The 17,748-nt window shown below is 41.7% G+C and overlaps 1 protein-coding gene across 1 annotated transcript in view; it reads left to right on the plus strand.

Moving 5' to 3' along the window:
• The window catches only part of LOC145396751 (heart- and neural crest derivatives-expressed protein 2-like), a 98,947-nt gene that overhangs the window by 45,313 nt on the left and 35,886 nt on the right, over nt 1-17,748 (plus strand). The window contains exon 2 of the mRNA XM_080270035.1: nt 5,646-5,668. Within this exon, the coding sequence (XP_080126161.1) occupies nt 5,646-5,668 (23 nt within the window). The remainder of the gene's footprint in view (nt 1-5,645; nt 5,669-17,748) is intronic.

A 17,748-nucleotide genomic window follows, 5' to 3' on the forward strand; every position in this document is an offset into this window, starting at 1 on the left:
ATATATCTGAGAAAAAACTGAGATTCGTAAGACCAGCAAGAGAGAGAGAGGGAGGGAGGGGGAAAATGTATAGCCTAAGAGGAAGAGGTAAGGACAAGGAAGAAAAAGAGAAGGGTGAAGAAGAGCAGGGGGAGAAGGAAGAAGACGGAATTATGAGGTAGAAAAGAGGGAGAGGTCGGGAGGAGTTAGAGCAGAGGATGGAGAGAGTAAGGGGGGAGGGAGGGGGATGAGGTGGTGGGGGCAACAGTATAAATTAGAAGTCTTAAGGTCGCTCTGTCACGCTAGGGGGTTGGAATATCACGACAGGGGGAGAGAGAGAAAAAAAATACTGTATGAGTAGAGGTTATTTCGCGACGGGGGTTGGTCTTATCGCAATATTTGGTCTGTATTTCACGGAGACGGGTTTGTATTTTGATCCGGGAGAATTATATTTTACGACATGGCTTTATAATTTACGGCAGGGGTTGACATTTTATAACTCTGGAGGCTGAAACTTTGTCCAAGGGTAGTGGCTGACAGTTCTGGAGAGGACGGAAGGGGCGTTGAAATTCACATGAAGTAGGATGGTCGGTATTTCGTTACAGACGTGAGAAACGGTATACATTACTTTCATAACATCACGACACACACACCCACACACACCCACACACACACACACACACACACACACAGATTCGGTGAAAGATGAGCTCTCTACTGATTCTGATTTTCGTCGGCCTACAGATACATGTTTTCATAAATATGTACAGAACATGTACACTGCCACTGGAGGATTCCCAACTGGACGATAGTCCGTTTCTAGCCGATTTTGCCATATATATATATATATATATATATATATATATATATATATATATATATATATATATATATATTATCTGTGTGTGTGTGTGTGTGTGTGTGTGTGTGTGTGTACAGGACTCTTTGGTCAGGTACGATAACAGTGACATGTGCATGTCCAAAAGATCAGCTTTTTGAAATACACCTCCAACGCTGCATATCACTGATTAACTTGTCAGTGTAAGTGTGCCCTTCATGAATAAGGTTACTGCGACGACCTTGAGTACCAGGCTCTGGCGTTACCACCTGGTATGGAGAGACAGGGCATGTGTTGTCCTGAAGAAAGAACGGAGCTAACTATCGTGTCACTGCAGTCTCCAGCCAAAGCTACCTACCTACTTCGTTTTCACAGTGACGGTCAAACACTGAACTCCCCATTTAGTTCAAACAGCCAGTTAAGGTGGCAGAGGCGAAGCACTAGTAAACTAATTGTTTTTGCACTTACAAGTATAATGCACTGTGGTATCTCTCACTTATGAAGATATTCACCAGTTAGGACAAACACATCTTAAAATATAAGGAGAATAATAATTACTATTTAAATAACTAATTATGCTAAGCTAATCAGGCGATGTTTAAGTGATGGCAATAACATGGTGCCCAAGAATCATCCATCTAGGAATCATCAATGCGGGAGTTGTCTAACTTGAAATAGTAGGAAACAGCCTACCTGGGAATCGTTTTATTGGGACTAAGCCCATACGTACCCAGTCAAAGCAGAGACTGGCTACTGGATTTTATAATGCTTGTCTCTGACCGGCTAGTTTTCGTGGGTATAGTTCCATAGGCTACTTATGGATGGATAATCATTTCAGCACTGCAGCCTCACGCTAAGTAAATTAGGATTTTTTGAAAGATAATTGTAAATCAGTTCTTCTATTAAATTATTATTAACATTGAGAAATTCACCGTCCAAGTGACAAAATCTCAAGATTCCAAATGCATCTACTAGTCACATAATTATACATATTCCGTAAGTTGTATGCTGCCTATGACAGTCTGTGTTCGGTGATGGAACGTAGAAATCAACATAGGTCATCGTTTTAGCTGTATAGTTTCCCCACGGACCCTGGACGAGGTAGGGTGTGGTCAGAAAAGCCCAAAAGGAAAATCTGTTCTCCCAGCGATCGCTCATGAGTTAGGCAAACGAGTCCAATAGATTAAATAATTGAACTCTTTCCAGCACCGTCACAAAAGTTAATGATTGCTGCGAAACTATTGTGAAGCCGAGCATTTATGTTCAATTTCTTCACTCATAATGTTATTTTAATTATTTTCTTGCTATATTCAGACGACTTAAATCAACCTGAGAGTGACTTTTTCGAAGGAGAGAGGCTAGTTCTACTCTTCCTGTCACTGTTAGGGGCGCTAAAAACTAATTACTGTCGTCTGGCATTATCAGTGATAAATTCTAAACAGATGTAATGCTACTGTACAATGTTGCATCCCTCCATCTGACCAAGCACATACCCCCCACATCCCTGCACACCTAACCAAGCACATAACAACCCTCAACCCCCCCCCACCCCATCTTTTCTTTTAAAGGTGGGCGTAAGGTGAACGCCTTGAGGACACATAACCTGGGCCATTCAGATTCCTTGTGAAGGTCTCAATGAAGTCTCTGGAAGAAATATTTTCGTTTTGTTTTCTCATTATTAAAAAAAAAAAAAAAAACTGAAGACATAGCATTCTACCTATCAAAAGGCACCAGTTCACATAAGACACATAGTTATGCGAAATTTCATGACTCTAAAGTGAATTGTTACTGAGTTCTGGCCCGGAAACGAAATCTACATGCTCGGCCAGCGGCCCTGCAGCCCAGATCTACGGACGGACACCTATTAATCCCAGTGATAACAACACCTTCCTCTGAATTTGTCAGGTGGAGGTTAAAAAGACGTTATCTGATTCAAGAGGCAAATATGAGTCTAATTACAACCAACCCGTTGTGATATTAATGATGCTACAACCAAAAGGAACACTCAGTTGTCATCTACCACACGAGGGAACACATATCCTTGAATGTTACATTCTCAGCTGTAGTCATTTTCTTATTATGTAATTGATTGTTGTAAGTGTACTGTGGCTGGCTGCATTTCATTTGGGCGGAGAATTCGGTTTGAGATTATTTTATCTGAGCGCCAGTATACCCCTTCATTTGGACGCCAATACATCGTTACTTCTGCCACCTAACCTAACCTATTGTTTGTTTTACTCTTTAGTTTGTATTAGTCATATGTTTGCAAACGATTATGCAATATGGTTATGACCCTTTCCAGTTGAATATAAGTAAGGTTTTAAGATAATCTATTTTCATTTGGCGCCCACTTCTCTATTTTTACTCAGCCCCCAAATGAAGTATAAAGTGGCGCCCAATTGAAATATATTTTGCTCAAATTTAATGGTAATGCGCCCAAATGGTATAGGTATGAGTAGCTGTAGTCGCCCATTAGGTTGTTGTGGCTGAGTGATCCCGGTTTGTCTGATGATGTAGATCCAAAGCAACCGCTCCTACAGAGCCGTCTCGTGCAGTGAACTGATGTTCTCTTGCGCCATACAGCGCGTCACCAGAGCGAGGCGCAGGGCAAAGTGTAGAAATTCAGTTCTCGGATGGATGCAGCATTTGTTTCTCTCCACCTAGTTAACAGGGGAACCACAGTAGGAGCCACCTCTTTATACGATTATATAGTTACCACTCAGTGTTGTAAATGGTTTCCTAGGTTACAGGAAACCATGAGGCTTGTCACTTAGTGTAGAGCCACCTGAAGTGGAAAAAATATACCAAGAAGCGACAGAAAGGATGGGAGAAAGAGGAAAAGAGGAAGACAAACACTAGAGTGATAAAGGTGACAGAAGGAGTGGGCAGTAGTGCATCAGGTGAGTGGATGACGGTCGCCACCACCTACCATCATGCCCACTGGGTTTGAATGTTAAGTCCTTGGAATGGCAATTGTCCAGTCAATTTTCTAGGGTCCTTAATGTACAATTTTCTTCCATATATTGTACAAGCTCATATACTTCATACTTGTACAATATCTGTACTTATGATATGTTGCAGTGTGTGTGTGTGTGTGTGTGTGTGTGTGTGTGTGTGTGTGTGTGTGTGTGTGTGTGTGTGTGTGTGAATTAGTTCAGTAAAAAACGGCCGGCCTGATGGAGACCCAGACTGATCTATACAGAAATAGAAGAAGGAATATGGGGATGGGTGATAGGGCTGGGTGGGGGTCGGTACGTCACGGTGCGGCTAATGGCAACCAATAGCGAGCAGGATGTCACTCGACCCCGCCCATCCCGCAATTACCAACCAATTAACTCGCTACCTGCCGACCCTCACACCTGGCCAACCCTCACCTCACGTTACCTCAGTACACCAGCTACTTAACTCTCTACCTGCCTACCCTCACACCTGCCCATCTTTCACCTTACCTCACTTCACCTCCACTAACCTCCCTTCACTTGGCCAACCACTCTACTCACTACCTGCCTATCCTCAAATGTGGCCACCCCTCACCTCACCTCACCTCACATCCTGGCCAGACACCCATCACTTTCACACCTCATCTCGCTAATCATTGGTAAAAAAAAAAAAAAAAAAAAAAGTCTGCCTGATCTCTGACGGGAAGTGAAGATCCTGTGTGGAAAAACTGAAACGGGAAATAATTTACTAAAAAGTAATTTACTCAGGATGGACTGTGTGGAAATTTACGCGGGAACACATTAACCACTTATGACAGGAAATTTCACTTAGGAAAATTTATGAATGAAAAAAAATATTGCGAAAACAAGTGTATGAAAAAAATCAGGAATAAACTTGGGGGGAAGCCATTATGCGGGGAAAAATCTTGTGTGAAAACCAAGTTTGCAAGAAACAAACTAATAAGCAAGAAGTTACTGTACATGGGAAAATTTTACATTAAGCATCAGGAAAATCAATGTAAACTGATAGGAAGAATATATATACACACAGGAGTTGCGTAAAAAAAACTAGAAATAATGATGGGACGCTTGGGAATAATTGAAGAAGAAAATGGGTAAATTTATGGAATATACATAAAGTACGGATGAAGACATGGTTAATGCGAACAAAAAAAATGTGCACACTAAGAGAAAAAATTAGAGTACATGAAAAACTGAACAAAAACACAAGGAAAAGCAAATACAAAAAGAGTAAGGGAAACGATTGCAAGAAAGTACATAAAAAGTACAAGAATATGATTTTAAGCCACAAAAAAATGAAGATAATGGAAAACAGAAGAAGGAATTGTAAGCAGAAAGAAGGATGGGATCTTAAGAACTGATGTGAGACTATTGATATGTAGATATTAGAATAAGGAAAAGTCAAGGAAAAAAACAAGAGAAACATGAAGATTGGAACATTTTTTAAAATTAAAAGAACAAGAGAAAGCTAAACTATGAATAACAGAAAAATAAAACGAAAGCCACAATAGGAATGGAAAACACCACAATGCACAAGAACCAAGCCACATCACATAACACGTTAATTCATGACATCACACCACACGCGACCACCCACATCACACCAGACATACTGTTGACAAAATACCATACGAAACTGCATCACATGATTTAGTCCTTCTAAGACGGTTCCTAAATAGATGGTTGTTTCCCAGAAAGACAATTCCCATTTGGAATATTCTTTGTCACCATGCTGTTATTTCCATCAATCAAACACTGATCACTTTAGTATGATAACTCATTTTAAAGGTGGATGTTATTGTTTTCATTAATTTAATCTTGTATGAAGTGTTTATTATAACAGAGATAGCGCAATGCATACTGCATAGCCACCAAAACCATTAGCTTATAAGTGATTCGCCTGTCACCTGAACTGGGAGTCTAAACAAACTAGACTGTTCAGAGTCTGCCTGTAGAAGTGTAAACAAAGTAGGCAGGTAACTGACGGGTGTCTGAAATGACAAGTTGGTTAGCTCTACTCTTTCTCCAAGGCAGCAAATGCATTGAGTCTCCATCTCAGGTCGTAATGGCAGAGATTATAACTCACAGTCTTGGCAATGACTTTAATTATGAAGGACATACATATAAGGAATAAAATAGAGCTAACTGGTGACAAGCAGCATTTTGGTGTGACGGCTGAGGATATCCTAACCAGCGTTAGAAATAATTTTCCCTTTTCAAAAATCTATCTGTCTAACTATCTGTCTATCAGTCTATCTATCCGTCTCATTATCTATCTTTTTAGATATAGACAGACGGATAGATATATATAGATATATATAAAAAAAAAAACTTGCTGAGTTTTTACTGATGTCGAGTCGACATACGCTAGTTTTGATTAAATATATTCAGAAATTATCATCACATAATTGGCTCTGCTCTTTTATATATACAACATTTTTATTTATATGTGGCTACGTAAAACATAGGCAACACTACGCTGTTGCAACTCTCCATCTGACCAAGCATATACCCCCACCTCCCTGCACACCTAACCTAAATGCATAACGGCCCTCCCCAAATCTTTCCTTTTAAAGGTTGGTGTAAGAATACCTTGAGGACACATAACCTAGGCCCTTCAGATTCCTTGCTTAGGTCACATTGAAAAGTCTGGATTTTTTTTTAACATTTTCATTATTAAAAATAATAAAACACTCAAGACACAACATTCTACCAGTCATTAGGCAGCAGTTCACTATAAGACATATAACTATGTGACATTTCATGACTCTATACTAAGTGAATACTTTCTGAGTTCTGGCTCGGAAGCGAAATCTCTACCCCCGGCCTGCCGCCTTGCCGCCCAGCTCAACTGCCAGACACCTATTGATCCCAGTGATAACAACACCTTTCTCTGACTTCGTCAGGTGGAGGATGAAAATACCGCGATTATTTCATCACAGTGCCTTACTTAATTCATTGATTATTAACTACAATCGTCTGTTTGGAAAATAATCTTATAAGAATTGTCCAAGTGGGATGCACCCATCACACCATTACACAACAACTCCACACACCACACCTTGCTATTAAGCAACACCACGTCGCAAATCAAAATCACACCATATCACTACACACTACAGACAAAACACCATATCACACACATTACTTTGCACCGTACCACATTCCAAGACACCAAACCACGTCACCACACACTACACACATAACTCATCACACCACTCCACACCGCCATACTGCACCACATATCCACAGCACGTCACTCCAAACCACATCACAACAAAACACACACTACACACGCACCATACCACACCACCACACTGTGCCATTCCATGCCACACCACCACACCATATAATACCACATTATATCGTACCACACCATACCACACCTCACCATGCCACACCTCACCACACTACTTAATGGTACCAAATCACACTGCACCACACCATACCACGCCACACTTTACCACACAACATCACACCACACCACACCACGCCACACCTTACCACAATATATCACACTGCATCACAACATACCATATGATACTATAACACACCAGTCAACATCACATCCTACCCTCCACCACATAGCATCATACTACACCTCCTCATACAATACTTCACCACATCACATCACACTACATTTCACCACATCACACCACACCACATCACATCACACCACACCACACCAAATCACACCACACCACATCAAAACACACCACACCATATAGCAACATATCACAGTACACCATTACACCTCATCACACCACACCATACCACACCACATCAAACCACACCACACCACACCACATCAGGCCACACCACACCACATCATACAGCAGCATATCACACTACATATTGTACCCCATCACACCACACTACACCACACCACACCATCTTATGAGTGAAGTAATAATTAAACAATAAACAAGATGGAGCCCTCAGAGAGCACAACTAATGACCACCAGTTGGTCCAAAGGCTGAACATCCGTCTTTGGCATGTGGTCTGGACCTTTGCTGATTGATCACAAATTGGAGTCACCTCACCCTTGATTTATCCTGAACCCTCCCACAATGTTTGGTCAAAATTAAATGGAAACTGTTTAAGTTAACCATGCCAAGGGATCTGAGCTTTAACGTTTCCCTGTGATCTGGACTTTTAATTGACTGGTTTCAAAATCTAAATCTTTTATTCTCTCCTTAATTTGAACCATCCACAGAGCCTAGTCTATATCGAGCAAAAACTGTTTAAGCTGACCTTGCCATGTGACCCTTACCTTTGACCTTTTGTTCTAAGTATAAGTCAACCCCTTAGTTAACCCTCAGCTCTTCCAGAAAGATTAGGCCCAATCAGATCGAAAGCGTTGTAAGTACTCGTATTTTGTTCAGTCATAGACACAGTCCGAAAAATGACCTTACAATGTGACCATGACTTTTGATCTTTCCTTGTGACTGTAACCTTTGGCTTCTTGTTCTCAAAATCCAATTGTTCTGTTCTTGCCATAACTTCGCCCCTTTCACAAAGTTCGGTCTAAATAGGATAAAAACTGTTTAAGTTGACCTTGCTTTTTGACCTTGTCCTTTGACTTACTGTTAATAAAATAGTTTACTCCATGTCTGACTCTCACCCCTTCCACTAGGGTTGACTAAAATTAGATCGAAAGTGAGTTATTTTGTTAACCATCAGTCTCGTCAGTGGGGCACCCATCATCCGCTCACTCAGTGCAGTGCTACTGTACTTCAAGGTGACTCTACACTGAGTGAAAAGCCAACTGATTTCCTGTTATCCAGGAAATCATTTAATACGCTGTTAGTTAACCTTATAACAATCCCATACATGTTTCCTCTGTGTCAACAAATAGGTTGGCGGAGGGTTAGTGCCCCTCCCTGGAAAACAACTAACTAAAAAGACAAGCAAAATGCCTCGGACCAGGACTGACCACAGGTGATGACCAAGAACCGAACAAAGGATATGGTGAGGATCTCAGTGTGGAATGTGAGGGGTGTGAATGATGAATTGAAAGAGAGAGAGAGATTGTCCAGGTGCTTGAGGATGCAAAAGTGTACATATGTGGATTGACTGAGACTAAATGGTGTGGTGAGAGTGTGAGAGAGTGTGAGTATGGATTGAGTATATGTGTGGGAGTAGGTGTGAAGGAGAGGACAAAGGAAGTTGTATGTATTATTTTGTGAAAGAGATGGAAGGAGAATATAAATGAGTATGGATCAGTTGACTCAAGGATTGTCTGGTTAAGACTAAAAGAAGGAATACAAGCGTGTGTGACTGTGAGTGTGCATGCACCGACAGAAAACTGTGTGAGCAGAGTTAACGAAGAATTCTGGGTAAGTGTGGAAGCGTGCACAGAAAAGCTTGAGAGGAGCGAGAATGTGCTTTTGATTGGAGATATGAATGGAAAAATAGGAAATGTGAAGGTGGATGGAGTAGTTAGTGAGTGGGGTGTGCTTGGAGAAATGGATGAGAATGGTAGTTGTCTAGTGGGCATTTGTGTGGGGAGGGGATTGGTGATAGCCAATACCCTCTTTAGGCACAAAATGATCCACAGGTAAGCATGGCAAGTGATGAGAAGGGTGGGTGGTGAACTGAATGACTGGATGAGAGAATGAGAAGATATGTGATGGATGTGAGAGCATACAGAAGTTGGAGAACTGGACTGTCTGACCACTGCATGGTGGCGATGAATGTCAAGGTACAAATGCGATGAATAAAAAGAAGAAGAGAAGTGCAGGAGGAAGTAGTCCAAAGAAAGAGGGTAGAAAAGCTGCAAGGGGATGTAAAAGAAGCAGAATATAAGACAGAAGTGGAGGAGCGATTAGGTAAATATGATTTGGAGCAGATGGGGAAGGTGGAAGATGTGTACAATGTATTCATAGAAAAAATCTGTTCAGCATGTGAGGTGGTGTGTGGGGTGAAGAGAAGATGAAAGGGGGAGCAAGGAACAATACAGTGGAATGAGGAGGTGAGACAAGCAATGGCACAAAAGGAGGTAGCATACAGTGAGTGGATGGGAAGCAGAGGCATGGAGAAAGTTGTGAGATGTAACAGAGAGTTACATGCAGAGAAGAAGAGAGAGGTGAAAAGATTAATAAGAGAGAGTAAGAAGAGAGTGGATGAAAAGTTTGGAAGGCATTTGAATGTTAAATGGCAGGAATACAAGCAAATGCTCTGGAACGAGGTAAAGAAAGTTAGACTGGGCTATTAAGAAGGTAGTAGGGGAGTGATAGGTAAAAATGGCAGACGGCTAGTGGAGATGGGAGAAAAGGTGAGCAGATGGAGAAAACACTTTAAGGAATTGTTAAACAGAGAGAATCGCTAGCATAAGTGGCTGGGGGAAGTAATGAAGAAAATCAAAATGGGGAAGGATCCAGGAAGTGATTCTGCGGTGAAATGCCGAAGCACGGGAGAGAAATAGTAGCAGAATGAACATGGAAGATGTGCAGATTGGCCTGGGAGGAAGGTAGAGTCCTGGGGGATTAGAAGTCAGATATAATTATTTCCTGTACAAAGGAAAATGGGAAAAAGAAATGTGTGGTAATCATAGAAGCATTTGTCTTTCTAGTGTAATAGGAAAAGTATATGGTGGGATTATTACTGAGTTAGGGAAAGAACAGAGGAATTAGTTGGGGAAGAACAGGGAGGTTTCAGGAAAGGAAGAGGTTGTGTAGATAAGATATTCATCCGAAAGTGTTTAGTGGAAAAGTTTCTAAAGAAGAGAAAGAAGTTGTATGTGGCCTTCATGGATTTGGAGAAGGATATGGCAGAGTGGATAGACGTGGAATGTGGAAAATATTAAGAACATATGGAACAATTGAGAGGCCGTCGAATGCCATGAAGGATACGTATGAGGGCTCTAGGGCTGAAGTGTGTGTGCATAATGAACCGAATGAATTTTTCTGCCTGAATGTTGGATTGAAACAGAGATGTGTCATGTCTGCGTGGTTGTTAAGTCTGTATGTGGATGGAGATATAAAAGAGATACAAAGTAGGGCAGTGGATGGTGGAGTGGTAATGAGAGAGGGCAGCGTTTGGAAACTTCCTGTTCTGTTGTGTGCAGGTGATATAGTACTGTTAAGTGAAGACGAAGGGGAACTGCAAGGCTTGGTGAATGAGTTTGGGAGACTGTGTAAAAAACTGAATCTAAAAGTGAATGTAAGAGTAAAGTTGTGGTCTTCGTGAGAAATGGAGTCACTGAGTGGACAGCGAGGCTGGATGGTGAGGATATGGAAAATGTGAGTGCATTTAAGTACTTGGGTAATGTAATGAGTAAGGGCGGAAGTTTAGACGATGAAGTGCTTGAAAGGGTACAGCAGGGAAGAAAGGTTGCTGGTTCTTTGAAAGAAGTGATAAGAAATAGGGATGTGAGCATGGAAGTAAAAAAAAAAGAAAAAAAGTCGCTGCATGATAGTACTGTAATACCAACTTTGATGTATGCGCGCGAAGTTTGGACCTTGTTGGAAGGACACAAGTCAAAAGCGAGAGCAGTGGAAATGAGTTATTTTAGAGGAGCATGTGGAGCTACATGGAGAGACAGACTGACAAATGAGGAAACGAACGAGCATTGTGGTGTGGATATGGATGTGACAGAAAGAACTGGGAGAAATACCCTGAGGTGGTTTGGCCATGTGGAGAGGATGGAGAATGAGAGACTAACGAAGAGAGTGTATGTAAGTGAGGTGGAGGGGGAGAGAGGGAGGGGGAGACCGAGGATGAGATAGAGGGATGGAGTGAGGAGGTATGTGAAAGGAGGGGGGGAGTGAGTTGGAGGGAGGGCAACGAAATGGCAGGGAACAGGGCGACATGGAGGCAATTTGTTTGTGACCATTCCTAACGAGAGTAAGGAGTCTGACCATAAACAGATTGATCACTCACGAGGAAGTCTGACCTGGCCCTGTGACATTGGCGTACTACTAATTATTCTCAAAATTGACGCATTCCGTTGTTCCATTAACCTGAACCACTTCACCAAGTTTGGTCTAAATTCGTCAAAATCTGTTTATGGTCATCATGCTAGGTCAGTGTTTGACAAGAGTTTTTCTCATTGGCTAGCTTCCAGCCATTCTACCACGTTTGGTTGAAGATGGATGAAGAGTTTTTGTTATTTTGTTTACACACACACACACACACACACACACACACACACACACACTCGAGCGTGCCGACTAAGACAGAGTACCCACTTTGGTGCGGATATGATCAGTGCATACAACACCACCCCATCCTAATCGCAACAGAAAACACACCGAAAATGAGTCTAAAAGTGTCATCTGGACCGAAAGTAACCCCCTGAGAGAAGGTGACTCCATTGCCTAAGTGTCATCCAGACAGAGATTATCACTAAGACATCATGTGATACGAAGGCCGAAAGTATCATCCAGAGAGACATGGACACCCAGATCGAGATTGTCGCCAAGATTAACAGTGACGTCCAAAAAAACAAACTGACAGCCATAACTAAACTGACACATAGACCAAGAGTAACGCTAATCAGAAATTGACACCTAGCCCGAAAGTGTCACCCATACCTGAAATGGAATACGGCCATATCTCGTCCACTACGAAAGTTATCCCCAAATTTGAATAAAACCATATCACTGTAGCGAGGATATAAAGGCGTCATCGTTCTGAGACCGTTATCAGTAGAATTCATGTTTGAAGAAGGAACCGATGACTAAAGCCCACAAGACTGTTTCGTCAAAAATATGAATAAATAAATATAAACAACATAACAGAGAGCCAAATTCAAGATCTGTTCATTTTTTGATGTCTGTACACACTGAGTTTGAAAGACTGGAGATCATACAGACAGAGAAAGACAGTTTAAGAGTTGACTTGCTGCATACATGAAGGATTGGAAGTAACGGTTAACTTCTGCATTAGAGAGCTGGGCAGAAAAGAGATGAGAGTTTTCTGATAAAAGGGTGCTACGCGCCTGCCATAGTGGTAGAGGGATGCAAGCAGAGATTCCAAAGAAGCAGTGACCATTGAAGTAGCGATAGAAAAGAGATAAGGATACAATAATACAGCGAGGAGACAGAGGTTGAAGGGAGCCAGTAAAAGGAGGAGAGTTAATGAGACGAAATGCCTCTGGCTCCATCTTGTAGAGAAGGGCTGTACCTGAGAGCTGTGCTCTACATTACGACGGAGACTCCTACATAAATTTAAAAAAACTTTGCAGGGGTGAACAAGGCTCACAATAGACTTAGCACAACTAATTTCTTGGAAGAGGATTATACAAGGGAAGTAATTTAATCTTTCCAAGATAAATCTTGAGATAATGAAACCCCAAGTTTGTTCACAGACGATGCAGGATTTAGTAGAATAATGTAAAAAACTAGAGGGTAGTCCTGCGGAAGATTTTGATGAATTGAAAGATGTAAGAATTGAGCTTTTGATGCTAACAAGATTGCCTTTACCCCGATCAGATATATGAGCCAAGTCAGATATTCGGTGTGCATAGCCTCAGAGTGGAGTCATCAGCCTATGAGAGGATAGGGTTAGATGTAGAGCTTAGAATGTCAGTGATGAATACAAGGAAGAGAGTTGGTGTTAGGACAGAGCCTTCAGGAACACCACTGTTGATAGCACTAGGAGAAGAATGGTGGCTGTCTACGACAGCAGCTACAGAACGACCAGAAGCCAGAGATGAAGGCAATTAGAAGGATAGAAAATGTAAAAGGGCAGTTTGGGAATTAAAGATTTATGCCAGACACGATCGAAAGCCTTTGATGTGTAAAGTGTAATGGCAAAGCTATCGCCTAAGTCCCGAAAGAAAAATGACCTGGAGTCTTAAAGAATGGTGAGAAGCTTGCCAGTGATGTGTCCTTGGTAGAGCCCATACTGACGATCGGAAAGAAGTTTGTGATAGGAAAGATGCTTTAAAATTTGTTTTTCTAAAGAGTTTATTTAATAAAATTTGAAATACTGAATTTTAAAGCAGTTGGACGATAGTTAGAGAGCTGGAAATGGTCACTCTTCTTTGGGATAGGCTGAATGACAGCATCCTTCCAACAAGAAGGAAAGGTACAAGTTGACAAAGGCAGAGTGTAAGCACAGAAGCACAGTTCTTGAGGACAATAGGAGGGACCTCGTCAAGCTAATATGCCTTGTTAATAACGAGGTCAGTGATGGAAGAAAATACATCAATTGAAGAAATTTTATTGTCGGCCATGAGGTAGTCAGAGGGGCTAGAAGTGATGGAAGAACAGCACCGGAATCATCTAAGGTAAAATTGCAGGAGAAAGTCTGAGCAAAAAGCTCTGCTTTATCAGTGGAAAAATTAGTTACAGAGCCATCAGAGTGGAAAAGAGGAGGGAAGGATGGTGAAGAAAAGCTGTCAGATAGATGTCTGGCAAGGTGCCAGAAGGAGTGGGAAGAATTTGAGTTGCAGAATTCAGAGCATTTAGTACGAATGACTATTTTTAGCAGAGTGAAGAACAGGCTTTGCATGCTGCCAACAAGAAACATAAAAGGGATGAGACTCAGGGGTGGGTTAGCTCTGGTGCCTTCTGTAGGCCTTCTCCTTGTTGTGGACAGCATTAGAACAAGTGTGATTAAACCAAGATTTATTGGAATTAGTCTCATTAATCACAATATAAAAGAAAGGAATGAATACTTCTATGCACAAGAGAATAACCTCCGTAATGCAACATGCACAACCAGATGACTTGCTGCTGTGGAAGCAATAATCATTCCAGGGATAATCAAATAAGTACTGCCTGGGGGCAGACCGAAAGTGTGACAGCCACCTCTTCTTGGGAGGGTCCACAGGCCTTTCTGGAGTGATAGGACAGGTTAAGGAACCCAGTGGAGAGAAAAGATTAACAATGTAGCAGAAAGATTAGTTGTAAAGAAGAGGTCTTGTATTTTGGAGCTCTCTCCAAGGTGGTCAGGGATACAGGTAGGGTGCTGTACAAGCTGCTCTAGATCAGTAAGGATAGAAAAGATGTAGGCTTGTTCACCAGGTGGAATAGTGAAAGGTGAGGAGAGCCAAAGGTGGTGGTGAACATTAAAATCACCTAGAATGAATATTTCAGAGACAGGAGAAATTGATAAGATGTGTTCCATCTTTGAAGTAAGACAGTCAGAAAAATTTTCATGGTTTGTAGAATTAGGGGATAAGTAGCACAGTTATATTTAGTCAGAGAAAGACAGGATAGTCGAAGCCAGAGAGCAGCAAATTCAGAAGATTCAAGTTCAAGACCACGACAGCAAGATATGTTGTTGCGTACCTATACACAACAGCCACCTTTGGCTTTGAACTGAGTATAAAGAAAGTAGGAGGATACAGAGAGGGGTTTGCTATCAATTGTCTCAGACAGCTGGGTCTCCGTTAGGAAGAGAAGGTGAGGTTTAAAGGAGGAGAGGTGGTGCTAGACAGAAAGTTAGAGGAAAAGTCGCGAATGTTGCAGAAATGAAGATGTGAGACAGACAGTGGTTCCAGGCATCTCGCTTGGTCGTCACCTGGAGAGGGGCAGATGGCTAAGGTTTTCATGCTCCCCCCCTCCCCCAGGAACTCCGAGACATGGTGTTGTGATGTCATTTTTAACAAAATTTTGAAAAGGAAGTGTTGTGTATAATGTGGATCTAGTTTGATGATGACAGTTAGAGGAAGTTGTACTGGAGAGCATGGTGGACTACTCTCTGTTATGCAGAAACACTGAAAAACTTCAGCAAAGGGGGTTGGTCAGAAGCTAGTCCCTCGGACTGATGAAATGGGAGCTCTAGCTTTCCCTGGCATCAGCTTTCCATCAACCTTGGGAGTACCACCCTGATCGACTGGAGCTACAATCAACTCCCTGGGGGAACTGGAAAATAATCTCAATTCCCTGCCACATAGTGTCTGGTGAGATGTAATTTTTGTGCCACCTTTTTCGGTGTATTCGATGGAGCCCTGTGTGTTTAAAGGGGGTCCCATGGTCCATGCCATCTAAGAAGGTACCTCATATATCTATGAGGCGTTCCCTTATCTGCCACCCGGGGAGTGCCTCGAATGAAGAACGATTGTGAACAGTACAATCTCTTACATATTCATTTGCCAGTTTAAGGTTAATATTAAATCATGTTGCTCCACTACCAAAAAGATTTTTCATTAGCAAATGCTACACATATAGGCTATGAATTATGCCAGATGGCAACCACACCAACAGTCTGCTTGTGTTTGACGCACAGCAGGATCAGACTTGTCCAATTTGCGTCTAACACGAATACGACTAAAAGCAGCGAGTCTTGAACAGCGTTGGGAATACCCTAGAAACGTTGCGTCGTTACAATTTCACCGTTCTTACTGAAATGGTGTGCACTATAACTACTCACTACTAAAAAAAAAAATAGCTCTGCTGCATAACATCACTATTTGTGTTGCCGCTGCTCCCAAAACTGCATATATATATATATATATATATATATAAGATAGTTAGATATAGATATATAAATATATAGATAGATAGATATATAAATATATACTCGTTTATACATATGTACAGTACACTCGCGAACCAAAGTTTCAGTACCCCCCTCGATGGAAGGAAGTGGAAGTCAGGGTTAGAGAGAGGGCACGTGAACAGACAACCGTGAGTGGTACTTTGGAACTGAGCTACGAGGCGAATAGTGAGAAATCTAATGACACTGGATTCGAAACATTTCCATGCTATTCACCTGCAAAACATTATGCGTTCGTAACATACCTACTGTAACATATAACATAGACTACTGTGTTATCATGGTGTCCTGTGATACTGACCCATCTGTTTCGGATCCTCATCACACAAATAAAGCACCGAGCCAGTTGTATATAAGTTGCAACTTGTCATTATAACTGCAGTCATAATTTTTGTGAATGGTATCCCTGGATTGTCTATAGCTATAATATAGAATGATTGTGAATTTAATGTTGATTCTCACAGTAGTTGTGCGGATGGTTATATATGTGGCAATTATTTTATGTGGACGACTAAACCACATTGTGATGGACAGCGGAGAGCATTCGCCAATAATTTACTATAACCAGATGAAATTAGATGGAAACAACACAAAATATTATGAGACAACGAAGACACAGCTGTGGTATCCTGCTCCGCCTTGTTATCAAGGCCTTAACTGGGGCTTCACCTCATACGTGCATTATTTTCCTTCAGTCTCTGCCTCTTTTATTACTCTTACTTCCCGGTATCCTCTTACTGCGAGTCGTCATATTCCTTGGAGGGTTTCTTGTCGTCGGTCCTATAACCCCTGCTGTATTACATTATTCCTCGCATCATCACTCCCAGACAAACAACGTTAACACAAGACTGCTGAATCTGTTACTACCATTATTGCCACTGCCACTACTACTGTAATCCCCCTTTTCCTATTGTGTCTAATTTCCCTCACAGTACTACTACTGCTACTCCTATTACTACTCCACTATAAATCTGTATAATAATAAATATGATTGTCCTTATGTCTGTGTATCTGTTAATCATAATTATTGTCCCTGTCCCACCGTCGACAACTCGTCACTGACCCGGCACCGCTACTCCAGTTGCACCCCACCCCCCCTCTCTCCCACCCGCCATGAGCTCTATTCCTCCCCCACTCCGAACCATTTTACCCCTCACCTCCTTCTTGGGCCACCAGGCCTGTTGTTCACCTTTTACCGGTGAATATACGTGGCATGCATTAATAAGAATAATTATAAAATTGACAGCAATAACATACATCTGCAGTATTCCGAACATTACATAATTATAAAAGTCGCAGACCCAAACGTGCCTATATTACGGAGCTCTGATATATTAACCACAGAACCGACCACAGACCGTTCCTATCATTGCCACTGGACCTTACCTGTAGCACTTCACCATAGTAATACAACCCACTGAAGTCCTTTGTGGGATCACTACACATGTTTGGGGAAAATAACAGCACAACATGCCTACAACCCATTAAAATACACCTGTGACGTTTCACTGACATCC

Source organism: Coenobita brevimanus, chromosome 39 (assembly GCF_032717465.1).
Source record: "Coenobita brevimanus isolate Jiangsu-jjx chromosome 39, ASM3271746v2, whole genome shotgun sequence".
Classification (NCBI taxonomy): Eukaryota; Metazoa; Arthropoda; class Malacostraca; order Decapoda; family Coenobitidae; genus Coenobita; species Coenobita brevimanus.